Source organism: Periophthalmus magnuspinnatus, chromosome 4, assembly GCF_009829125.3.
Source record: "Periophthalmus magnuspinnatus isolate fPerMag1 chromosome 4, fPerMag1.2.pri, whole genome shotgun sequence".
In the NCBI taxonomy this organism is placed as follows: Eukaryota; Metazoa; Chordata; class Actinopteri; order Gobiiformes; family Gobiidae; genus Periophthalmus; species Periophthalmus magnuspinnatus.
The window spans coordinates 18,163,997-18,190,028 of record NC_047129.1 but is presented as its reverse complement, the minus strand read 5'-3'; the positions used below and the strand labels follow the sequence as shown (position 1 = coordinate 18,190,028).

Sequence of the window (26,032 nt, the reverse complement as noted above, 5' to 3'; positions counted from 1 at the left end):
AATAGTGACAAGGGTTTGGATAGGGCCTGGGAGAGATCACAAGATTATTTAAACATGTATGGAAGACATAAAACCACTTCAGGTATGTTTTTGATGTGGGAACTCAACTCAATTTTGCATAATATTCCCTCTTCAATAAAGGTCTCACATTACGCTTATAATGCTGTTACCTCCTAAAAAACAGAGCTGAAGTTGTGTTTTGTTTGAGTAACACTTAGTCTGTCTACATCTTCAAAGTTCAAAACACACCGTTCCACCTCGTGTTGTCAGGAAGTGGTAGTTTTCAAGTTGACCGCTCCTTTTACTTTTAGTTCAGTAGAGATTGGCAATTCTAGAGCTGAAATCATTCAAATAATCCTGGTTAAGGTGTATGGAAAAAACACAGTGGAGCACTTCCTGTATTACCACTTGAGTGTTTTCTGTTTGAGAGAAGAATTCAGCCTAAATCTGCAGGGTTTCTGTGTTAAACATGTGTGAATGAAACAAAACACAACTCTAGGTCTGTTTGTGATGAGGAAACATTATAATATAGATGAGAAAGTAGCGGTGACATGGGCACTTTAACCATCTGACTTTTTTAAACTGTAAAAAACAAAAATCACGCCTAAAAACAGTTGACATTCCTGTTTTGGACCTATACATTTCTCCATCTAGAAACACTGGGACATAAAGAGTCTATAGGGGGCTGAGGAGGGTCCCACTCTCGTCTGCTGCCCCCAGTTTCTGTCATGGCTAACCTGGCAGCTGAAGAATACAGAAGTTTAAAAGATGAAGTGGAGGAAGAGATGTTTGCTCCGACTATGGCCCATCATCATCTGCAGAGGCTTAATAAACTTGGACCAGACTCCCCAGAGGAGCCCAACTTCACACACACTAATATAAATACGAGCATCTAAAACAGGATCTGAGACGTTTAACCTTTCACATTCCTAAGGGAAGCCAAATAGAGCACGACGGGAATGCTGCGCTTCTGGGAAAAAAACATGGGAATTTATGGAATGATAATTAGGTGCAAATCATTGTGTGAGTGTGTTAGTAAAGACATGCATTTCAAATCTAATAGAGATTATGATGTGTTTTATGATTTGTTGAAGTAAAGAGTACACATAGCAATTACATTTCTTCGGGTAAGCCCAGTTGAGTGGTTGTTAACATATTGATTTGGTATTCGTTTTAAGTCGGATGCTCTTCCTGACGCTATCACTGGCACTTTAAAGCGTACCTATTGTGCTTGTGTCGCTCTATAGTTATAATCTCTGACACCGGTGGATCAGTATGTTATAATTTGCACATTTTAAATCACACCAGGTGAAAATGGGGGTTGATCAGCAAAATGGTGTCTTGAAAATAAACAATTAAAGATTACTCAAACATGAATCACTCCAAAAACAACTTCAGGTGAGTAAATCTTGAAGAAAACAACTATAATATGGTTAAAAACTCTGGAAAGTCCATTCTGCAGAGTAAGTCTGCTTTAATAATCTCATTAATATTTGCGTTGATTAGAACAAAATGCCTGCAGAGTTACTTGGACAGAGGGTACAGCAGGTCAAGATTAATCTGGAATGAGTAATGACTAAATGAAATCTGCACAGAAACAATTTAACAGCAGATCTAAGCATTTCCATTGAGCCAAATTTATGGTACATTGTTACGATACTGAAATTTTGTGTGACGATTATCATGGCCAAAATAATTACGATTATATCACAATAATGATTCAAATAGTTATGGATATAAATAATTATAACTTTAATAGAGAATATTATGGATGAGCAGGATCGTCAACTGAAATTTGGGGGCCCAGGGCAATAAGACCCTGGGGCCCCAGACAACGGACCCCTTTGCCCCCCCCCCCCGTCGACTACCCTGCGGATAAGTTGTTTTTTTTTGCACATGCAGGTGATATAATGGCAACTATCTTTGTTGCCGTTTATCACTATTATATAAAACATCCCACGAACGATTATTGTTGATATTTTTTATTACGATAAACAATTCAGAATACACATTTTGAGTAACTGTATTCTACTTCTTCAGTTTCAATTACTTTTTCATTTCGTGGTATTCAGATCAGTTACTTTTTTTAAATTAAAAGCAATATTTTGGGTTCAAACTGCACCGTATTAATGAGAAAAATATAAAACACTGCTCTTGTGGTGAGGCAAGTGACATTTTTTCCTTCTGTAATTTGCGATAGGAAAAACAAAAGAAACAGTGAAGCAAACATAAAGCTGTTTTTAATCCTATGCCGCGTCTTTACAATATAATTTAAATGCAACTCAATGTAAAAGTATTCAGAATACAGTACTCTGATTGCACCAATTTAATGCAGGTCTGTATGCAGTATTCTGTAACTAAACACTTCCCATCACTGCCCTTAACCAGACCAAAGTAAATCCAAAGAATGAGCTTCCTCTTTCACAGTGATTCGTATCAGAAGTGTAACAGGCTGCAGACTTTACACAGGCCGAACGTGTCCCTCTACTTTCCCTCAATTCATAATAGAACACTAACACATTAAAAGTTCAGGAGTCTGCAGTGACTTCCTAAATACCAGGGTCAAAGGTCAGATTGGTGCACCGCAGTGTGACCTCTGGAGACCTGAGAGAGAGTCGAGGTACAGTCTCCCAGCATGCACCGGCTCAAAATACCAAGTACTTAAGGATTACTTGTCTACAATGTGGGCTATTTTCAGTCTGAATGAAGCTCAGATTTTTAGAATACACAGACATTAAGATTTGGACATAACATTAACGTTCTTGTCGAAGTGACTGAACTAGATTTGAAAGATTTGAACCAGCGACCCTCTGATTTGGTTGGTTGTACAGCAAATCTGTTTCATGGTCAGGGGCGATGTAGGGGTCTTTCCCAGGAAAAGAGCAAAATAGGCTTAGAAACTATTTGAAAGATTTGAACCATTTGATTTGGTTGGTTATACAGCAAATTTAGAATATATAGACATTAAGATTCGAGCATAACATTAACGTTCTTGTTGAAGTGACTGCAGGCTGCTATTACGTCAAAAAACATTTATTTACCAACAAAACACATATATGGCTTTATCTTTGGGTTCTGAGTGAGAGCAGATTACCTCGAAACTATAGACAGATCGATGTACTAGTTGGCCGATATTTGCCTTTTTTTAACTTGGGCCTTATATCTCCAGCATCCAGCACAGGCCGATATTTAGTTTTGGACGAACAGCTGCCTAAATAATCCACATAAAGCTTTATTTGAACGCTTTAGTGCAAAGACATCAGCTCGTACACATGTATTATAAAACACAGGGCTGTGGGTGAGTTTGATGTAAATTCAAACAACGTAATTTGAGGACAATTATCAAAATCGGTCCAAAAATATCAGCAGAGCGTATCGGTCATAGGTTTCTCTGGATTCTAATCGTATCGGCATCCGTTACGACCGAGCTCGGTTAGCGTCGGGGAAGTAATAAAACCGAGATGTTAAAATGGTATAAATTAAGTTGGAATTTACAGGAATTAAACAGGACTGTAAAAGGCAAAGTAACAGAAGTCGACTAAAATATTTACGTAAATGTATGAACAAAATAACCGAAACTAAGAAACCAAAAATAACAGGTTCTCAAAAAACTGTTGACGTGGGCCTATTAAAAACACAATATTTTTAAACTCCTTACACCTTTACTAGAATCATTTGGATCATTTCAGCTCTGGAATTGCAAATCTCCACTGAAACAACGGTAAAAGGTAGACATTAACGTGAAACCTACAACTTCATGACATCATAAGGTGGAACAGAGCGTTTTGAGGTTTGGAGATGTAGACATAATAACAAAACAACTCCAGGTATGTGTTTGATCAGGTAACAGCATTATAACATGGTTTAAAGCTCACAACAGTCAGTTTTGCATAACATAGGCCCTTTAAGCATCTCCGCCGTCCCCTTAGCGCGTGGCTGTGTACACAGAGCTTAGAGCAGTAATTGTGTCAACATCAGCTCTGTTCTACATTGACACACTCCGATACGCCAATCCAGCAGTCCATTAAGAGCAAACTCACCGTGAAGAGACCAGTAAACAGCCCACCGCCGCCTCCCTAACCCATAATGCCACTGTTCTTCTGTCAGGACCTCCCACTGACACTGACCTGGCCTCTGCGTACGAATCCTGTTTAATCGAAACACACGCATCTCCGAGTCTTAAACTGAGGGAGAGTCACTACGGAGGCCATCATTACTCGCACCATTAAAACACAGCAGTGGGCTAATCTGGTACCTCCATGAGGGACAGAGCAGACAGCAGACGGAGAGGAACCGACAACTTGGAAGGATTCGGGAGACGGGAGCAGATGGGTGCAGCGTGCAGCAGTTGGGAAATGCGTCGTTAAGGCTAGAACTTGTCTTTATGGTGATGGTTACAGATATACTTAAGAAGACAGTGGAATCTATCGCTCATTTTGGTTGGTTACTACAGCAACAGTGCCACATGAGCCGTGCAATCAGCCACATTGTGAGAGGGGAGATGGAGGTGAAGTGTCTTGCCCAGGGAAACAACAGCAGAATAGACTTAGAAACCAAATTTGAAAGATTTGAACTACCAACCCTCTGCAATGATGACCACAAAACAGATTTGCTGTAGTATCCAACCAAATCAGCCACATTGTCAAAGGGGCCATGGAGGTGAAGTGTCTTGCCCAGAGAAACAACAGCAAAATAGCCTGAGAAGCTCTACTTGAAAGATTTGAACCAATGACCTTCTGATTTGGTTGCAACAGTGTCACATGAGCCGTGCAATCAGTTACATCATGAGAGGGGCAGTTTAGGTGAAGTGTCTTGCCCATTGAAACAACGGCACAGTGAACTCTAAAATCAGATTTGAATGATTTGAACCAGCGACCCTCTGAAATCAAATCTGTTTCATGGTCATCGCTGCAATCAGCTACAACAGTCAAAGGGGCAATGGAGGTGAAGTGTCTTGCCCAGAGAAACAACAGCAAAATAGCCTGAGAAACTCTACTTGAAAGATTTGAACCAGCAACCCTCTGATTTGATTGGTAATTTCAGCAAATCTGTTTCGTGGTCATTGTCGTAATCAGCCACATTGTCAGAGGGGCCATGGAGGTGAAGTGTCTTGCCCAGGGAAACAACAGCAAAGTGAACTCCAAAACCAGATTTGAAAGATTTGTACCGGCGACCCTCTGATTTGGTTGGTTATACAGCAAATGTTTTTCATGGTGGACGCAATCAGCCACATTGTCAGAGGAGTGGTGAGGGTAAAGTGTCCTGCCCATGGAAACAACAGCAGAACAGCCTTAGAAACTCTACTTGAAAGATTTGAACCAGCAACCCTCTAATGAAAACCAAACATAATCTGCCATGTCGCTCCTACACAATATTACTACATTATGATCAAACCATTTCCCATTGACAACAAGTGAAAAATGCCACATCTTGGTCAAATATAGAACAACAAACATACCCCGTTTCAACCTGTGGCTATGAAACTGTTAATCTTCCGATCTAATTTTAAACTTCAGCTTCTCAATAAGACATTTCTGGATCCTACCTGGACAGATTACACACACATACTGTAATAGCTCTGTAATTGTATTTGTACGCGTGTTCTTGTTCCATCCGTTGTCTCGGGAATTAGTCGTCATGTTATGGGTTTTACCTGTGAGTATGGGGCACTACAATACTTTTAATTTTCACATGTCCAGAAATCAACAACGGGTCAGAAGTTTGGATACACTTTTACCATTCATATTTGTTTCTTTATTTCCTTGATTATTTCCATTGTAGCTTCTCACTGAACATCTGTCCATCTGTGTAATCCCTTGATCGTCCAGGTCTGATCCATAGCAAACGAGAAAAATCAAATCGATCAACTGCACAAAAGTTGTAGGAGTGAAGACGTTTTGCTGCTCGTTCAAGCCGCTTCTTCAGTTCGGGTCAGATTACTGCTGGACACTGCCTTATATCTGTCTGAACCACACCGAAACTCAGAAACTGTAAACAATAGGTGTTTTGTTTGTAGTCTAGGTCTATCGTGCTTCCTTAAGTGCGTACTGTGCCTGAGTCATACTTAACATAGTCATTCAAGCCTCTAATGAGTGATTTCACACCCATCAGCATCCTGGCCAGCCTTATCGTTTTCTATGTTTCGCTTTAGGTCTGAGGATGGAGTTATAGATGAGAGATGGATGATGTCTGAAGCCCTTATTCCTGCTCAAGGAAGGATTGTCTTTCCTAACAAAAATTGCTTCTTTAACACCCATGTCAAACCATTTCTTTCTCACTGAAGCATCCAAACTTTGAATGACACATGTGGTAGTAAACAAAAATGAACTCAAAATAACTCCAAACTTGTTTTAGATTTCAAATTTTTAAAAACAGCCTGGCTTTTGTTTGCACTTTGGGCATTTCTTGACCCTGACACGGCTCAGATGTGAAGTGAGAACCATTTCAGGGACTTCAGCAAGAAACTCACTGACAGAAGGACAAAGGTTGCAGCTGGGAATTTGAAACTAAAATATTAAAAAAACATATTTAGCAGAGTTAATATTTTTTGTTCTCTTTACTACATAATTCCATATATTTTACTCCATATTTTTGATGTCTTCTATTTGTTTATAAAATGTAAAACGTAGGAAAAAAATAAAAAACTGCATGAGAGGGTGCGTCCAAACATTTTTCTGGTAGTAAATGTTGAAATATATTGAACAGATTGCTAAAATACAGGCACTTAAAGGGGACACAAGCTAACATGGTTAACACAGCTAGCCAGAGACGCTAAAGATGCTAAAGAGGCTAAAGAGGCTAACGCAAACGGAGTACCTCTGGAAATCTGGCAACACATAACAAAAGTTCAGTATAATTCCTAATTCAAACCAGACTGAGTAATAATCTAATATGTATCTTTATTTCTGCAGGGAGAGCAGAACAGGACACACAAACAAAACCAACCAAAACTAAAACTGCGTCCATTTAAAACATTCAAAACAGGAGCAGGTGTGATTCTAAATGTTTATCTCCAGATTATTAAAGTGCATTAGTGGCACCAATCTATCCAGTTTGGCACGTTCTTGTTAAAAAGCAAAATAACCAAACACTTCTTTTCTCCATTTCAGTTCTAGTCCGGACAGTTTTTAGACGTAGACAATCCTGAGAACTTGGATTAGAAGTTCTAAAAGTCTATCGTCGTAGTCCCTTATAAATACATTTTACTCAGTGTTGTTCTCTACTGACAGCTCTTATTACACATATAAGCACAATAGTTAAATTTCACAATAAGAATGAGGATATAGTTGGAAAACAAGCTACGATAATTACAATAAAATGCCAATATTTTGATAGACAGAAAGAACTAAATCATAATATCTGCGTGTATAGGGTGATCATAACTTCTTCCTTGCACAAATGGAATCACATAAATACGAGATAAGACGCTGCAAAGAGAGCAGTAACATTTTGGGACTGGACGTGGAAACAGCAAATAATGTGACCGTTGTGTTGTAGAAGTTATAAACAGGGGAGTCGCTAAGCAAACGCCAGGGGTATTACGTTTTTGACAGGTCGGTAAATGGACACAGGAGTGGTTTTCGGAGAGGGTACAGACAGGAGCGGTGGTGCTGGGACTGTGTTCGGATTGGGATGGGACAGTAAACAATAATATAGTTTATCGTGATAAAAAGGATCAACCATAATCTTTCATGGGAAATGTATAATCACCAACAAAGACGATTGCCGTTAAATCACCAGAGTGTGCAGAAAAAAACAACTTATCCACAGGGGATTCGACAAAGGGGTCTGTTGTCCCGGGGTTTAGGGGCCCAGGATTGGATTCTTCCTATTAATTTGTATTGGAGGGTGGCCCATGTGAGACTTCTTGTCCTGACCCCCCAAATTTCAGTTGACGGCCCTGCTCATCCAGAATATTCTCCACTAGATCGTAGTTGTTTTCACTGATGACAAAGTACAAGACTATAACAGTTCTTTAAACATGGAACTTACTCATAAGATTAAAATGATAATTATTCATATTAACAACATTTTAAATTGACCGCAACATGATAATCATGACACTAAACTTCGATATCGTCCCATTTGTGCTCTCCACACCTCTGAGCTAGAATTATCATTGGGTTTGGATGAAAACAGGACCCGCTTCACTAATGGAGCTGAGAGTCTGCAGAGAGAGATGGAGCTTTGGACACTTCAAACTCCTCCAAATGCCACATCCACACCATGATAAGCTTTTTATTCTGCAATACGTACACAGTCTATGTCGATATGCTAATCACGCTAACGCCGTTTATAATGTGATGACAGCAGCAGTTAACAGAACCAATCATCTGCACAGCTTAAACAGGCTCCATCCAACTGCTGTGACTGTTAAAAGGGTCAGACACCTGCTCATCCCCACAGCGATATGATTGCATTATCTGGAAGGTTCCACTGTACGGCATTACATTTATCTCTTAATGAAGCCAAGCAAGTGGGAATAATGTTGTTTAGCGTGATAAAAAGGGTCGGCAATAATCGTTCATGGGACATTTTATATAATAGTGATAATCGCCAACAAAAATAATCGCTGTTATATCACCAAAATGTGCAGAAAAAAAATGACTAATCCACAGAGGAGTCAACAGGAGGGATAAAGAGGTCTGTTGTCCGGGACCCCAGGGTCTTAGGGGCCCACAATTGGACCTTCTTCCTATTAATTTGCATTACAGGGGGGGCCCATATGAGGCTTATTGCCCCGGCCCCCAAATTTCGGTTGATGGCCCTGCTCATCCAAAATATTCTCTGTTAAAGTTATAATTATTAATCTCCATGACAACTTTAATCATTATTGTGATATACTCATTAACCGCAATTGTTTTAACCATGATAATCCTCAAAGACAAAGAAACACAAAAATTCAGTATCATCCCATGCCTAATCTGAGACGACCAGGGCAAATTACGAGTCATATCTGTGACTTGTAACTTGCCCTAATATTTTCCAGCAATAAAAATGCCCATGATGAAATATTAAATAAATGCTGGGTGGATATGTTTAAAGCTATACTGGGGAACGTTTCAGCCAACACGAATAATAACAGCTCCATGGATACAAGCAGGTAAGACCACTAGAAAAGTTACATAGTGCAGCTTTAAATATGGACTGTAGGCGACGGGTGCTAATGTCATTTGAGTGAACCCATTTGAAAATTCACAAGTCTTTTTGGTCGAGTCAAATAGTAGACTAGACTATGACAGCCTGTCTGATTGAAATGTCCCGTAGTGTGCGTAATCGGAGTTTCCCTGCAGGATTATGAAGTATGAAGCAGCCACTGTAAGTAAACACCAAGTTTCCCCAGCTCACTCGCCCGTCGGCTCTCAGCAGGGCCCCCCAACTGGTCCCCTGTCTGTGCGTCTGTCCGCGTGCACCTACCTTCCACCGCGCGCGCAGTCGTGGTCACCCAGAGCAGCACGAGCGCAGCCCTCGTGGCGCGCGTGGCCACCGTCGCTCCCCTCCGGCAGACCCCCATTCTGATCCAAAAAAAATCCCAATGAAATCCTGATATTCCTCCGGCTGGTAGTCACATCGCAGCGAGAGAGACGCACGGGAGAGACGCACGGGACAGACGAGCGCACCGGCACCGTCACCGCGGAATGGGATGGGACCAGAGCCGGTGATCGTCGCTCTCTCGTCCCCCTCTGGTTCTTTACACCTCGCGGGCCAATCAGAAGCGAGAACGCCGGATCGTAAACCAATCACCCGTGCCACCTGACCCGTGCCAAAAGCCCCACAGCCCGCCATCCCCCCGCCCAACGTCCACGCGCTTTACCACAGTGACACCCAGCGGTCAACACAGGAACTGACGGGTTTCAGCTTTTCACAGGGGATACTTTTACTTTACTACATCTGAGAGCAGGATCTGTACTTTACTTAAGTACATTTTACAGAGGATACTTTTACTTTTACTTCACTACATTTGAGAGTAGTATCTGTACTTTCTACTCCACTACATTTTTGAACAGCACTGAAAAGTAAAAAATACTTTTCATATGATTGGAGGGGTTATTTTTTTACCATGTTCATGAAAACATCCTGACCAAAGTTTTTGAGTTCAAGCTTTGGCTTTGAGCAAAACAAAAATAAATACACAAAATTCAAGAGAAAAGAAGATTTGTAAATTAAGATTTGTATTGTTTTTGTGACCAAAATATGTGTCATTTTTAATCAATATCACTACATTTACACTTTAACAACATTTACTTTTTACTCTTTCATTTTTAGGTTTAATTCAGGTGAGGTGTAATGGAATAACTTGTATATTTACGTCTCAGTGACTCGGTCAATATTTGCCAAGTAAACAAAAATTAATTAAATTGAAAGTCTTTCAGAAGTCGCTTAAATAAAACACTCTCCTCATGTTGCCACAAATCAATCCATATTTACCCCGAAACTATTGTAACATAAAAGACTGACATGAAGCACATAATCCAGAGGTGAGCAGAGCCGCCAGAGTGAGAGTTACATGCAAATTATAAGATATTACGCAAGTAGATGTCCAAGAACTTACTCAAGTACAAGTAAAACAAAAAGTATTTGGAGAAACTACTCCAGGAAAAGTAATTTTAAGAGTATAATTTTAAGTTAATGTTGTTAATGTGAAGGATAAAACATGAAATAATGCTCAAAATCTGGTATTTTTAAAGGATGGACACAAAAATGAGACAAAGTAAATCCAGTGGTGGAAGATGTACTCTGTTTTGTTACTTGAGTAAAAGTACAGAAACAAGGGCTAAAAGTTACTCAAGTAAAAGTAAAAGTATCACATGAAAAAATATACCTAAGTAAAAGTATTAAAGTACCTGTTTAAACATGTACTCTAAGAGTAAAAAGTAAAAGTATTTGACCCATATTTCGATAAAGTGTTGTTAGTTTGTTAAAGTGTAAAATTTAAAGACATTTATTTTAAAAAAAAATACACATATTTTGGTCACAGTAACAACATGAATCAAAATTTTTCTTCTGAATTTTGTGAATTTATTTTTGTTTTGCTCAAAGCCGAAGCTTGAACTCAAAAACTTTAGTCAGGATGTTTTCACGAACAGGGTAAAAATAACCCCTCAAATCATATGAAAAGTCCTTTTTACTTTTCAGTCCAGTTCAAAAATGTGGAGTAGAAAGTACAGATACTGCTCTCAAATGTAGTGAAGTAAAAGTATAAAGTGTCCACTGTAAAATGTACTTAAGTAAAGATACCTACATTTTTTACAGTACTTTATTTACTGCATGTACTTCGTTACCTTCCACCACTGACTAAGTCATATCTGAAATATAAATAAGCTTTGTCCCTTGTCGACTTGCTCACAGTGGGGAAATGTTTGCAATTTGAAAACTACTCTGAAGAAGTACAATTTAAAATAATCACACAAAATTCATAAGAAAAAGAAAGAAAGATTCATATTGTTTTTGTGACAAAATTATGTCTAAATTTTTTAATCAATATCACTACTTTTAAACTTTAACAAATGAATAAAACTTGTGTGAAATACTTTTACTTTTTACTCTAAAGTATATTTTTAAATGGGTACTTAAATACTTTTACTTGAGTCGATTTTTTCACGTGATACTTTTACTTGAGTGACTTTTTACCTCTGCATCTGTACTTTTTCTTAAGTAACAAAGTTGAGTACTTCATCAACCGCGAGGCCTGTCTGGATAACATATTTTGAAGTTTGATATGTCGCTGAAGTAACTATAGATGATAAACAATAATATTGAGACTAATTGATGCCACTGACACAAAAACCCAAGAACAGATTTAAACCACAAAACTCTTATAAATCTACCATATTGTTAAAAATCATGAGCTGCAATAAATAAACAGTAGAATGAGACACTTTAGTCGTTAGTTTGAATCTGTAATGAGACATAGAAGTTATTCATTCAAACTTTTACAGCTTAAATCTTATCATATAGCCAAAAAAATAACCAAAAAAATTCCGAGTAGTACAAAGATAAATACTGAACCCCCACAAATATAGTTCCAGCAGCATGAAGAGATTGAACAAAAGGGGTCCCAGGATAGACCCCTGGGGCACCCCTCAGGTCATGGCCAGGTGAGACATAGTTTCAAATTTCCAAATTCAAGTTAAATTCAAGTTTCCAAATTCAAGTTGAAATTAATTCCCCTTCAAACCCCCATCATGGATCATGTTTTTGTAGCCTGCTTCTGTTTGTTTCTATCTGCTTCTATTTGCTTCTGTTTGCTTCTGTTTGCTTGGTTTGCTTCTGTTTGCTTCTCTCTGCTTCAATCTGCTTCTGTCTGCTTCTATCTGCTTTTATCTGCTTCTGTTTGGTTCTCTCTGCTTCTGTTTGCTTGTCTCTTCTTCTATCTGCTTCTGTCTAATTCTGTTTTCTTCTGTTTGCTTCTGTCTGCTTCTATCTGCTTCTATCTGCTTCTGTCTGCTTCTGTTTGCTTCTGTCTGCTTCTATCTGCTTCTATCTGCTTCTGTCTGCTTCTGTTTGCTTCTGTCTGCTTCTATCTGCTTCTATCTGCTTCTGTCTGCTTCTGTTTGCTTCTGTCTGCTTCTATCTGCTTCTATCTGCTTCTGTCTGCTTCTGTTTGCTTCTGTCTGCTTCTATCTGCTTCTATCTGCTTCTGTCTGCTTCTGTTTGCTTCTGTCTGCTTCTATCTGCTTCTCTCTGCTTCTGTCTGCTTCTTTCTGCTTGTCTGCTTCTACCTGCTTCTGTTTGCTTTTCTCTGCTTCTGTTTGCTTCTCTCTGCTTCTCTCTGCTTCTCTCTGCTTCAGTCTGCTTCTGTCTGCTTCTATCTGCTTCTGTCTGCTTCTATCTGCTTCTGTCTGCTTCTATCTGCTTCTGTCTGCTTCTTTCTGCTTGTCTGCTTCTACCTGCTTCTGTTTGCTTTTCTCTGCTTCTATTTGCTTCTATCTGCTTCTGTTTGCTTCTGTTTGCTTCTATCTGCTTCTGTTTGCTTCGGTCTGCTTCTATCTGCTTCTGGCTGCTTCTGTTTGCTTCTTGAGAACATGAAATCAGCAGCTGTCACCTCATTTTACCTTGTCTTTGTTTCAGGCGAAAGGCTGTGGAGTGTTTCAGCCTGTGGCAGATCATAAAACACAAACACTGCACTGATCTGTTTAACACGAGCCAGTGGCCACATTAGATTCTCCTCGTCTCCTTTGTTAACGCAAATCTTTAAGGAGCAGAACGAGTTGGACGACTTTCCTTTCAAATTGGACACTGGAGACTAAAATGGAGGATCATAAACAAACAGGAGGCAGCACTAAAAATCTATAAATCTTTTGCTTTGTCTAGACACAGGCTTTGGGTTTATGTTACGGCTGATCGTGTCTCATGCAGTGGTGGTACTGGAGAAGGAGTAATGTTACTTCAAAACAATATTACTCAAGTAGTACAAAGTGGTCCAAGAAATGACTCAAGTAGGAGTAATGTTACTTCAAAACATTATTACTCAAGTAGAAGTACAAAGTGGTGGTCCAACAAATTACTCAGGTAGGAGTAAAAAAGTATTTGGGAAAAGTACTACTCATGTATCTGGAAAAGTACCTTTTTTAATGTAACATCTGATTTATAGTGTGAAGTGAACGTAATGTGAAGGACAAAACATGAAATAGTACACAAGTAGTAGTAGCAGCAGTAGTAATAGTAGTAGTAGTAGTAGTAGTAGTAGTAGTAGTAGTAGTAGAAGTAGTAGTAGCAGTACTAGCAGTAGCAGTAGTAGTAGCAGTAGTGAAATCAGTAGCAGTAGCAGTAGTAGTAGCAACAGCAGTAGTAGTAGTAATAGTAGTAGTATTTGTAGTAGTGGTCCTGGTAGTAATAGTAGCAGTAGTAATAGCCATAGTAGTAGCAGTAGTCTGAGTAGTAGTAGTAGTAGTAATAGCAGTAGAAGAATCAGTAGCAGTAGCAGCAGTAGCAGTTGTACTAGTATAAGTATGTTGTCTGAAAAGTACTAAAGTGACTTATATTTGTCCTGTGTACTCCACATTGGGTCCATTGGTTCCAGACGTTGCTGCTCTGTGACATTTGATCAAACACAGGGACTTTCACGTGTCTAAAGTTGAATCTGCCTCAGAGCTTGAGCCGGTTAAACTCACTTTTATTCATCTGAGTTTAACAGTCAGCATGACGGAGAACAGAAATCACTCATTCATTTCCAGCCCCCCAGACGGATGTGGGCCTGTCATCGTGACGCTCAGCGGGGCCGAGGAGGTGGTGCCTGTCAAAAGCATCTCCATGTTTATTTATAATGCGGCGCACAAAAACACAATTCTTCCAAAGTTATTTTTATGCATAAACTTTTGTTGAGTTTTAAGTGTCATTCAAACTGACTTGTCATTCCCAAGTCTTTTGCATGGAAAAGCGTTAGCATAGCACAAGACGCATTTCAAGGTCCCGTATTGCGCAAAATTGACTCTTGTGAGATTTAAGTCATGTTATAATGTTGTTACCTCCTCAAAGACAGACCTGGAGTTGGCTTTTGTTTCATTTACACATGTTTGAGTAACGCTGCATTATTGGTCTGTCTCATCGAGTGTAAATATAAATGGACATGGCTAACCTGCTAGCCGTCACGTTCCAAATAGGAAATGATCATGACCATGCCTCTCGCTCCATCGACTCTGGCTCCAATTCACTTTACATTAAAAAACTGTGTCCCCTCTCTCTGTAACTGCTGTTCTCAGACTCATCATTTTGGTTGTAAAATGTTCGTATTAACCCGCTCTACATGATCCTGGGGTTTTTATTTCGTTGTTGTGTCTGTAAATCAAGATATGAACATTAATAACTGACAAATCAGGCGCCTTCTTTCCCCAAAGTTGCTCCCATTAGCGTTAGCAACAGGTTAGCTAACAGCATTGCTAAGCGCCTGCTCCCTGCTAAACCAGCGTTGTGGGCAGGAAGGGGTGTTACCTTTAATAGCCTTGCTCCGGATTGGCTCTTTGGTTGCTATGATACTTAGTCGAAAGTCCAAATATGGAACCTGATTCCAGATTGGCTGCTGTAACTGTTAGCCTTGACAAGCTTCATTTGACTGGAGCCGATTGCTGTGGATGACATCACACTCACTTAGTCCACTTCTTTAAACAGTCTGTGGTCTGTCTACATCTCCAAAGCTCAAAATGCTCTGTTCCACCTTGTGACGTCATGAAGTGATAGTTTTTACATTAACAGCTACTTTTTACCTTTAGTTCAGTAGAGATTGACAGTTCCAGGGCTGAAATCATCCAGATGATTGTAGTAAACGTGTGTGGAGTTTAAAAACACAGTAGAGCACTTCCTATATCACCACATGATGACATCACAAGGTGGAACAGAGTGTTTTCAGTTTGAGAGAAGCACTCAGCATAAATTTGCAGGTTTTGTGTGTTAAACATGTGTGAATGAAACAAAACACAACTCCAGGTCTGTTTGTGATGAGGAAACAACATTAGAACAGATGAGAAAATCATGTAATATGGGCCCTTTAAGTTTGTGGGTTAAAAGTGTCAGATTAGCTGTAAAAGTATTAAAAAATCAAATATGGCCGCTCAAAACAAACTAGAACATGAAGCCAGTCTACAATCAGACAGAGTTTAATGAAGTGCGAGATTATTACACAGATGCATGAACATGAACAAAACATCCCATTCTTTGTATGTGCAAGGACTGGACTTAAAGCTGCGCTATGTAACTTTCCGGGCAGAGTGTCCATCATTGTCTTGATACCATGCTTTGGCTGGAAAGTTCCACAGTATGGCATTAAACTTATCACTAAACTTATACAGGCTTATCTAAACTTATATAGACAAGCATGTGACGCCATCAGGTCAAGTTACAGGTCAGATCAGTGAAAAGGCAAGCCTGTTCAGAGTATAAATGCACGTTTCCAAGGTGCTTTTTGAGCAGTACACCTGAATAAACGTAATATAAAGTACATTTAATGCCATACTGTAGATCATTCCTAGCAAAATTATAAATGGCCACTGTTTTTATATAGCACGGACAGTGGTGGCGAGGTGAGTAAAGTGTCTTGCCCAAGGACACAACGACGTCTGTGGGAGCTGGAATCGCACCGCCAACCTGTGGGTCGGTGGATCTGACTGCTCAACCAACACTCAACCAACTGAGCTACTGTCGCCCCAAAAGCAAAGCAATCCCATTTCCATAGAGACAAATGTGTGACGGAAAACGTTACACAGTGCAGCTTTAAGTAAGTGTGATTGTTCTAGAGCCTTGTTCCAAACACCAGTTGATTAAAAAAAAGGTAAAAGCGATCGTTTTCTTGTCTTAATATAAGCCTCGTAGTACGACATTACACACATTTGAAATAACTGGGAGCGGAGTTAGCAAAAGTCGCTAATGGGTCGTTTTAACATTAATCTTACACTTACCGTAGTATCACTGAACGTATGGAATCAAGTCTTTGCATATTCATAACGTAGGGATGCATCGAACCAATAATGGTCTCAGATATCGGCTTCCAAATATCGCTTCAGTCGATATCCTGGTGGGACATATGAGACTATTTACCCAGAAAGTCTCGTTTGAAAGTTGGTCTGTGGTTACTTGAGAGCTAAAAAACAGCTACCTAACTCATTTGAATCAGTTTTGTCTTGTTTGATTTCTGTTTAAAGGAAATAAATGGTGTCTCTGCACTGGTATCGGTTGATATCGGTACTGGTAGATAGAGATAAGAGTATTTTATCGGTATTTTATCAGAACTGAAAAAGCTGGATCAGTGAATCCCAAACCTAAACAGACCTGCACGTTCAAACAGGTCCAGCAGAATGGCAAGTCCTATGAAGTCGTCGTTCTATGAAGTCTCCAAAGATGCTTGCTTTGTAGAAATCACTATTATTATTATGATTATTATTATTACTCTGGTTTCCGCATTTGCTTCTTTTTGCGTGGGCACACAGCTGAAGATCTGCCTCTGCTCACATTACGCAATTAGTTTCAATTTCCACTCAGACGTTTTTGTTTCAAGGACACTTTAGAGACCAGATATTTGTGGTCACCTATCGGCAAATTCAAGTTGATTTTTCAAGGATTATCGCTGTTGTGCTTTTTTGCGAGCATCCCTCTACAAAGACTCAAACCATTTCCGTTACCGTTCATATAAAATAAATAATAGAAGATTTAGGAATATGTGCACATCTTCGCCTTCATTACAGTAAAAACCTCAGTGTGCTTGTTCGCGTGTGCTTGGAGAGTTAAACAAAACGTGTGAAGCATAGACTGTATATATAAATGGACGTAGCTAACGTGCTAGCCGGCACATTACAAACAGGAAGTGAGCATGGGCACGCTTCCAGCTCTGTCGACTCTGGCTCCAGTTCACTTTCTATTGAAAAACTGTGCCCCTCTCTCTGTAACTGCTGCTGTCAGACTGCTGTTGGTCTTAAAATGTTCATATTAACCCGCTCTACATGATCATGGTGTTTTTATTTCACTGTTGTGTCTGTAAATCAAGATATGAACATTAATAACAGACAAATCAGGCGCCTTCTTTCCCCGAGGTTGCTCTCGCTACCGTTAGCAACAGGTTTGATTGACAGCGTTGCTAAGCACCCGCTCCCTGCTAAACCAGCGGCGCGAGGGGGAAGGGGCGTTACCTTCAACAGCCTCGCTCCAGATTGGCTCTTTGGTTGCTATGATACTCTCAATTGGAATTCCAAATATACAACTCAAATCGCCGCTATAACTGCTAGCCTCAATGAGCTTCATTTGACTGGAGCCAAACGCTGTGGGTGACGTCACAATCAGTCCACTTATTTATACAGACTATGGTGTGTAGTAAGCCGCATCCAAAACAACACAATATTTCTCAAACCTGGACGAGACTAAGGACACAGTCAAGGAAATGAAAATAGTTTTGGCCAAATCGCAAAATCCAGGTAGATTAAAGTCTTATATTGATCTGATTCATAAGATACACAACCTTAACTATGTCTGATCCATGGACTGTATATATTAACAGACATAGCTAACCTGCTAGCCGCCGCCGACAAATCCACCGCTATACCTGCTAGCCTCGATGAGCTTCGTTTGATTGGAGCGAACGCTGTGGGAGGCGTCACACTCACTCAGTCCACTTCTTTATACAGTCTGTGGTGTGAATGCAGTTTTACTTTAAATCTTGCTAATAAAACGTTGTATATTTTAACATTGTGCTAACCCCGCCTTTATTTTAGACTGATCCTATTCATCGTAAACCAACACACATCGAACGCCGAACATCTGGACATCTACATGACGGATTATGGGGATTTCGTTGTCGATAGATTCAATATTATTCTGTACATTCATGGCTCAGTATGGTGCCAGTCATTAAGCTACACACATTTACACCTTACGCATGTTTACAAAAGTTTGGAAAATGCAGATTTTTTTTCGTTTTTCGTTGTCAGGTGAAAATGGCGGAACGAATTCAAACAAATCTTCTGGACAATATTTCCTCCACGTTTCTCGCAAGACACCTCAACGATCTATCACACATCAACAAAATAAAAATATCGTCGGCTTTCGCTCATCGCAAACAGGAAGTCCACTTTTTTTGGCAAAGTTTCGTCCAAAAGCAACTCTCTCCAAGCGTCATTGTCCTCCTCACTCATGCCGTAGTCCTACATCAGACAGTAGTAGAGTCTGTTTTGTCGCGGGAGCTGTCAATCATCGCTGCAGGAGCGGGACAGCCAATGGGAGGAGGAATACGACGGTGGAGAGGCGGAGCTTAGGAGTAGCTGCGCCCCTCACTCCTTTGTTGTCCGGGGGGTAAGGGAACAAGCCTGGTCTGCTCCGAGTGCACTGCCCGCTGACGCACATGCCGCTTCCTGATCCGCTGATGTCATCACCTGCAGGGGTCAAAGGGCAAAATACAATTCAAATCAACCAGTACGATGCGACTTATAGTCCAGTGCAACTTATATATATTTTTTCTTTATTATTATGCATTTTTTGGCTGGTGCGACTTATACTCCAGAGCGACGTATAGTCTGGAAAACAGGGTCATCTATTTTGGCACAACTTGAGATACATGCTAGTGTTGCTAATGTTTATATCAATTATTAATGGCTTTCATGTTTATTAGCTACATTTTAAGGACATTTCACCCCTTAGAAGATGTGATATTTTATTTTGAATTGTTAATCGCCATGGCAACTGCGCTTTTTTATCTTACTAATGGATTTATCTTTTTTTTAAACTGATTTTTACATAGCACTTTTCCAACTTTCAAGGCACTCAAAACCACTCACACATTCACACACACACATTCATACAGCAGTGTGCACAGACACTGGGGGCGAGGGGGGCTAAGTGTCTTGCCCAAGGACACAACAACAGAGACATTTCCTGTTTCCTGAATGTAGAATCGAAGTGCAATAACTCACTGGCGTCCTGGAAGTCCACATCGTTTCCTTCCAGAGCGTTTTTCAGTCGGTTGCTCATGATTTTGAGCTGCATGATCTGCTGTCGGACGCTCATGTCCGGCTTTGTGATGTCCAGCTCCACCTCGGGGTTGTTTATCTGACTGGCCAGACCATCACCCATCACCTCAGGAAGATACCTGAGAGAGGGAAGAGGGGAGGAGGGGAGGGAGAGGGAAGACGGAGAGGGAAGAGGAGAGGGAGAGGGAAGAGGAGAGGAGAGGGAGGAGGAGGGAAGAGGAGAGGAGAGGGAGGAGGAGGAGAGGGAGAGGGAAGAGGACAGGAAGAGGGGGAGAGAGAGGGAGAGGGGAGAGTAAGAAAGAGGGGGAGAGAGAGACAGAGAGGGAAGAGGAGGGGGAGGGAAAAGGAGAGGGAAGGTAAAGGAAGAGGGAGAGGAGGGTAAAGGGGGAGAGAAGGAGCGGTAGAGAGAGGGAGAGGGGGAGACAGACAGAGGGAGAGGGAGGTTAAAGGGAGAGTAAGGAAGAGAGAGAGAGAGAGAGAGAGAAATAATGAAGGCTACTTTCGATGTGTCTTTTCAGAACCATCCAAACACAAACTGATCTGATCTTTTCTGCTGCTGTTTTCAGCTGCAGGTCACACACCATTTTGGATTGTTTTCATTTAACCCTTAAACTGCTAAAGTTGGTGCATTTTATTTATTTAAACTGATGGAAAGATGATAATGACCTCCAGATGGCAGCCAAAACATCTCCATTTTAAAAACATCTTCTTTTCACTATGTAATTAAATAAAAACACACCACAGATGCACAATTTATACCATAGTTTTCAACCAATCTGAATCCTGTAAAAGCAGCGCACAAACACTCCCACGACATGTCATTTAGAACAGGATCGTGATAAATAATAATAATTTAAACAGTCTGCTTTTACCAGTTCATTTTAATAGCAATGACACAGTTACTCCAGCAGGTGTCACTGTGGAGCTACATGTGAGCAGTGGTGGATGAAGTACTCAGTTTTGTTAAGTAAAAGTGCAGATAGAGGTACAAAGTTACTCAAGTAAAGGTAAAAGTATCATGAACAAATCTACCTAAGTAAAAACATTAAAGTGCCTCTTTAAACATGTACTTTAAGAGCAAAAAGTAAAAGTTTTTCACACAAGTGTTCATTTGTTAAATTGTAAATGTAGTGATATTGATTAAAAATGACACACATTTTGGTCACAGAAACAATATGAATCTTTCTAATGAATTTTGTGTATTTATTTTTGCTCAAAGCCGAAGCTTGAACTCAAAAACTTGAAGTTTCCATGAACGTGGTATAAATAACTCTTCAAATCAAATGAAAAGTACTTTCAGTTTACAGTTCAGTTCAGAAATATAGTGGAGGAGAAAGTACAGATACTGCTCTCAAATGTAGTGAAGTAAAAGTAAAAAGTATCCACTGCATTAAGTCCGTGCATCACAGTAAGTCCATGCTCACTTCCTAGCAGGTTATCTATGTCCATTTATATATACAGTCTATGGACTAGACCCTAGAATGTTGTGATGTCGTCTGAAACCCAGGGATACCTCCTCTTTAACCTCTCTCGCTCTAAGCTGTTTGCCTGTACGTAAGCTCACACTCTCGTCTCTAACACACACTCGGGCACTTAGATTTTACGGTGTGGCGATTACTCAGAGCAGAGCCGTCTATGCACTAGGTTTGACTCGCTATAAATCACATGACCATAGATGGAGCATTTCACGGCAGGAGGAGAGAGTGGAGCAGCGTTAAATTATTCTTAAATCCATTATACAAGCACTGGATGAATATGAACATAACGAAACACTGAACCAGACTGAAGCGGTGGAACAAGTACTCCAGGTAAAAGTATTAAAGGGCACATATTACACAATTTTCTGATCTGTTCTAATGTTGTTTCCTCATCACAAACAGACTTAGAGTTATGTTTTGTTTCATTCACACATGTTTAACACACAAATTCTGCATATTTAGGCTGAGTTCTCCTCCCAAACTGAAAACACTCACTTCCACCTTGTGATGTCATCTTTTGCTAAAACTTCAAACACCTTCATTAGAATCATTTTGGATGATTTCAGCTGTGGAATTGCCAAGCTTTACTGAACTTTACTGAAGGCAAAAGGAGCTGCTAACTTAAAAACTACCACTTCATGACATCACAAGGTGGAACAGAGCATTTTGAGCTTTGGAGATGTAGTGAATGAAACAAAACACAACTCCAGGTCTGTTTTTGAGGAGGTAACATCATTAGAACATGGTTTAAAGCTCACAAGAGTCAGTTTTGTGCAATACAGGACCTGTATATATGCACTGTGTAACATTTTTCTTCTTGTGTAAATTGGGCTGAACTTTTGGACAGAGTTCTCCCAGTGTGATGTCATCAATGTGGGACTCTCAACTTCCTGTAATTTTCAACATATTTTTCAACTTTTCTTCACTAACTGCTTCTGGATCGGTGTAAAACTATAATTTACATTTACAACAGGTTTTATTCCACCAACTTAAGTAGAAATTACTGAAGGATCCAAACCTGTCATCCACATTTTAAACTCAAACTCACTCTTAGTTTTGGACGTGAGCCTTTAAAGTGCAGGCTATTTCGATGTTTCTGATTGGTTTCTCGTACCTTCCTTTGGACATTCCGTTCCAGCATTTGTCTGGACTGGAGCCTTCGGCGACTTTCCCACACAGCGCCACAGGGAGCTCGATCCAGTACTGACGCATCTCCCTCAGTTTCGTGGTGAGGATGGAGACCTGAGCAAACACAAGGCAAGATTTAACTTTACAACATCTGAGATTAAAGGAGGAAACAGATCTTTTAAATATAAAGTAACATATTTTAACTCAAAGTAGTTCTATGCATGGTATAGTTCGGACTATAAGCCTCTACTTTTTTCCCACGCTTTGAACCCTGCGGACTATACAATGGTGTGGCTAATTTATAGATTTTTATTCGCTAATGGCCACAGGGGGGCACTCTCTAGCAGTTTGGTTTTGAACTGTCATTTGGTTCGACGTTGGAGGCGGCAGTGGGAAGAACTTGGTCAATGTAAAAAGACGACAAAAGCTTTCAGAAGAAATAAAAGCAGACAGCCTGTGTTGGTGCTGTTTTATTTTCTAAACATGCAGATATGTTCATCTTGTGTTGATGGTGTGTCAGTGTGGATTTTCAGGCACAGTTTGAAAAAAGTGTGTCTTAAATTAAAACAAAAAACCTCAGTGTACCGTCAACATAAAAACATGAAAATATGATTTGGCCCGGGGGCCTGAATCTGACATGTCTGTTATAGCTGCATCGCTATTGTAAATGTGATACAAATACATTACTTTAACAACGCAAAAGAGCATTTCCAGGTTTTAGTTGAAGTCAAGTGTGGCGGCAGCAGCTCAGCTGGAGGTTCAAAGGTCGGCGGTTCAAATCTAAGCGTGGGACAATATTGAAATTTTGTGTGACGATTATCATGGCCAAAATAATTGTGATTAATGATTATATCATGATAATGATAAAAGTTGCTGAGTTGTGTGAATGGGTGAGTAGTTCCTTGAGGTAAAGCGCTAGACTGAAAGTAGAAAATTGCTATATATCAAAATGTGACCATTTACCAAGTCTTTATATTGTTTTAGAAAAAGAAAGAGACAACTTCACCCCCAGAAATGATTCAGAGGTGCAAAAACATTCTGCAGTGGTAAAAAACTATAAAAACACTGTATTAGCACAACATAAAATAAAAAAATAAAATAAAACTAGCCCCACACAGACCTGCATTTCCAGTCTGATGCCAGCAGAGGGCGATGGTTTGCTCTCTGAAGCGGTCAGAGAGCTGCTCTTCTTCCTCTGCTCCTGGACAGTGGGGGTCCCGGTGCCGGATTCCCCTGGGGTCCCACACGTCTGATACACCTACACAGAACAGGATCTGCACTTTAATACACTTTAATAAAACACCAACAAAGATATAAGGACCTAATAGTTTTAAAATAGTAGAAGAGGGAGAGACAGAGAGGGAGAGACAGAGAGAGAGAAGGAGAGAGAGAGAGAAGAAGAAGAGAGAGAGAGAAGAGGGAGAGACATAGAGAGAGAGAGAGAGAGAGAGACAGAGAGGAGAGACAGAGATGGAGAGTGAAGAGAGAGAGGGAAAAGGGAGAGAGAAGAGGGAGAGACAGAGAAAGGGAGAGACTGAGAGAGAAGAAGAAGAGAGAGAGAAGAAGAAGAAGAGAGAGAAGAAGAAGAGAGAGAGAAGACGAAGAGAGAGAGAAGAGGGAGAGACATAGAGAGAGAGGAGAGACAGAGATGGAGAGAGAAGAGAGAGAGATAGCGATGGAGAGAGAAGAGAGAGAGAGAAGAGGGAGAGACAGAGATGGAGAGAGGAGAGAGAGAGAGAAGAGGGAGAGAGAAGAGGGAGAGAGATAGGGAGAGCCAGGGAGAGGAGAGGGAGAGAGAAAAGGGAGAGACAGAGAGAGAGAGAGAGAGAGAAGAGGGAGAGACAGAGAGAGAGAGCCAGGGAGCGGAGAGGGAGAGAGAGATAGGGAGAGAGAGAGCAACAGAGAGGGAAAGAGAAGAGAGGGAGAGCCACAGAGGGAGAGAAGAGGGAGAGGTAAAGAATGACTTGAAGAAGGAAAATCCCTTAATAAAAATGTGACTGTTTACAATTCTGTCTGAGCCTGATTCATTCAGCTCTGATCAGCTCCATCAGAAAATGCAGTGCTTATATTTCTCCACTAGGTGTCACTAAAGCAGCACGATAAACACACAATAGAGATGTGAATATTTTTACAAAAGCTGTTTGTTTAACTGTTGCCGCCTTTATTAGCTAAATACTCCCTACGGCAAAAGGCTCCGGTCTCGATAACGCCCTCGGAAAGATATAACTCTCTGAACACGATAATTAAACTGTTCGCCCTTTGCCAAAATCTTTAATCAAAGCAGGTGTTTGAAATTCTACAGCCCAGTTTCCTGAGTGTGGTAATCATGGTGAAATGAATAGCCTTGAAATGTCTTGTAATAAAAAATCTTTTGTGTTGGCCCTGCGTACACAAGCTCTTTGTTTAGAGAGATGCAACGATACGAGGCTGGTGTCAGATATCGAACGTTTTGACGGATCGGGTATCGCGTTCCAAGATATCGATTCAGCCGATATCCCATTATGGGCTATGAACTGGTGTAATAAGACGATTTACTCACCCCAAATGTGTGATAATATTAAACGAGTGTTTTACAAAGATGATCCAATGAGTTTAAACTGAAACAAAACACGTCTGGATGATTTTTACTGTAAGATGTTTGTGTGGAAAGGAAATAAGAGACAGAGAGAGAAAGGGAGGGAGAGAGTGGAAGAGAGATAGAGCAAGAGGAGAGAGAAATGGAGAGAGAGAAAGAGGGAAAGAGGAGAGATAGAGAGAAAGAGGGAGAGAGAAAGACAGAGTGAAAAAGAAGAGAGAAAGAGAGAGGGAGGGAGAGAGAAATGGAGAGAGAGAAAGAGGAGAGATAGAGAGAGAAAGACAGAGTGAAAAAGGAGAGAGAGAGGGAGGGAGAGAAATGGAGAGAGAGAAAGAGGGAAAGAGGAGAGATAGAGAGAGAAAGAGGGAGAGAGAGAAAGACAGTGAAAAAGGAGAGAGACAGAGAGAGAGAGGGAGGGGGGGAGAAATAGAGAGAGAGAAAGAGGGAAAGAGGAGAGAGAGAAAGACAGAGTGAAAAGGGAGAAAGAGAAAGACGGAGAGAGAGAGGAAAAGAGGAGAGAGAGAGAAAGGAGAGAGGGAAAAAAGAGAGAGAGGGAAAAAGAAAGTGAAAGAGGACAGAGAGCGGGAGGGAATGAGAGAGTGAAAGAGGAGAGAGTGAAGGAAAGAGGGAGAGAGCGCGAGAGAAAGAAGAGAGGGGGAGAGAGAGCGAAAGAAAGAGGAGAGGGGGAGAGAGAGAGAGAGAGAGAGAGAGGAGAGAGAATAAGGAAATGGGAGAGAGGGAGAGGTAGAGAGGGAGAAAGAAGAGGGAGAGACAGAGAGGCAGAGAGTGGGAGAGAGAAGAGGGAGAGGTGGAGAGAGTGAGAGACAGAGTTGGTCTCTCACCTTTGCAGTGAAGGAGTCCATGTTTTCCTTCAGGTAGTAAACAGCCTCATAGATCCGAGACGGGATGGAGGACAGGACCACGTCTAGACTGGGCTCTGTGCTGAAGCTGGAGGCCACCTGGATCATGGTGTCTGTTTGAAAGAAACAGAAGAAGAAGAAGAAGAAGAAGAGAAATATGACCGATTACTCCATTGATTTAAAACAAGACAACTCTCACAAAACGACTTTTTACCAGATATTATCCACATTTATCGAAATACTGACCTGAAAAACGTCATTTAAAATTCCTGTATTGTCAGTGGTGCTGTGGGGGAAGCTTCAGCCCCATCGGTCCTGCTCTTGTGTCCTTGGGCAAGACACTTTTCCCACATTGCCAAGTCTCAGTGAATGGATGTTAAGATAAATTTTGTACTGTTCAGACTGTTGCGTGTTTCTAACAAAGTAATAGTTTCAACATTTTGCAATAAGTGAATCCTTCGAGGTATGTTTACATTTATTTGTATGAAAAGAAATTTGTAATCTACACAGCCGGTGAGAAGTTTGGACGCATTTTTTCATGTATAT

At 40.5% G+C, this 26,032-nt stretch overlaps 2 protein-coding genes across 2 annotated transcripts in view; both read right to left on the bottom strand.

Moving 5' to 3' along the window:
* LOC117369783 (ephrin type-B receptor 1-like) overlaps positions 1–9,638 on the bottom strand; it is a 169,018-nt gene extending 159,380 nt beyond the window's left edge. Inside the window, exon 1 of the mRNA XM_033965119.2 lies at positions 9,418–9,638. Coding sequence (XP_033821010.2) covers positions 9,418–9,514 — 97 coding nt within the window. The 5' untranslated portion in view covers positions 9,515–9,638. The remainder of the gene's footprint in view (positions 1–9,417) is intronic.
* A 5,941-nt stretch (positions 9,639–15,579) lies between these two features.
* LOC117370359 (glypican-1-like) overlaps positions 15,580–26,032 on the bottom strand; it is a 79,822-nt gene continuing 69,369 nt past the window's right edge. Inside the window, exons 6-10 of the mRNA XM_033965761.2 lie at positions 25,469–25,599; positions 23,172–23,309; positions 22,038–22,165; positions 19,389–19,564; positions 15,580–18,851 (exon numbers count right to left, since the gene is read on the bottom strand). Of these exons, the coding sequence (XP_033821652.2) occupies positions 18,670–18,851; positions 19,389–19,564; positions 22,038–22,165; positions 23,172–23,309; positions 25,469–25,599 (755 nt within the window). The 3' untranslated portion in view covers positions 15,580–18,669. The remainder of the gene's footprint in view (positions 18,852–19,388; positions 19,565–22,037; positions 22,166–23,171; positions 23,310–25,468; positions 25,600–26,032) is intronic.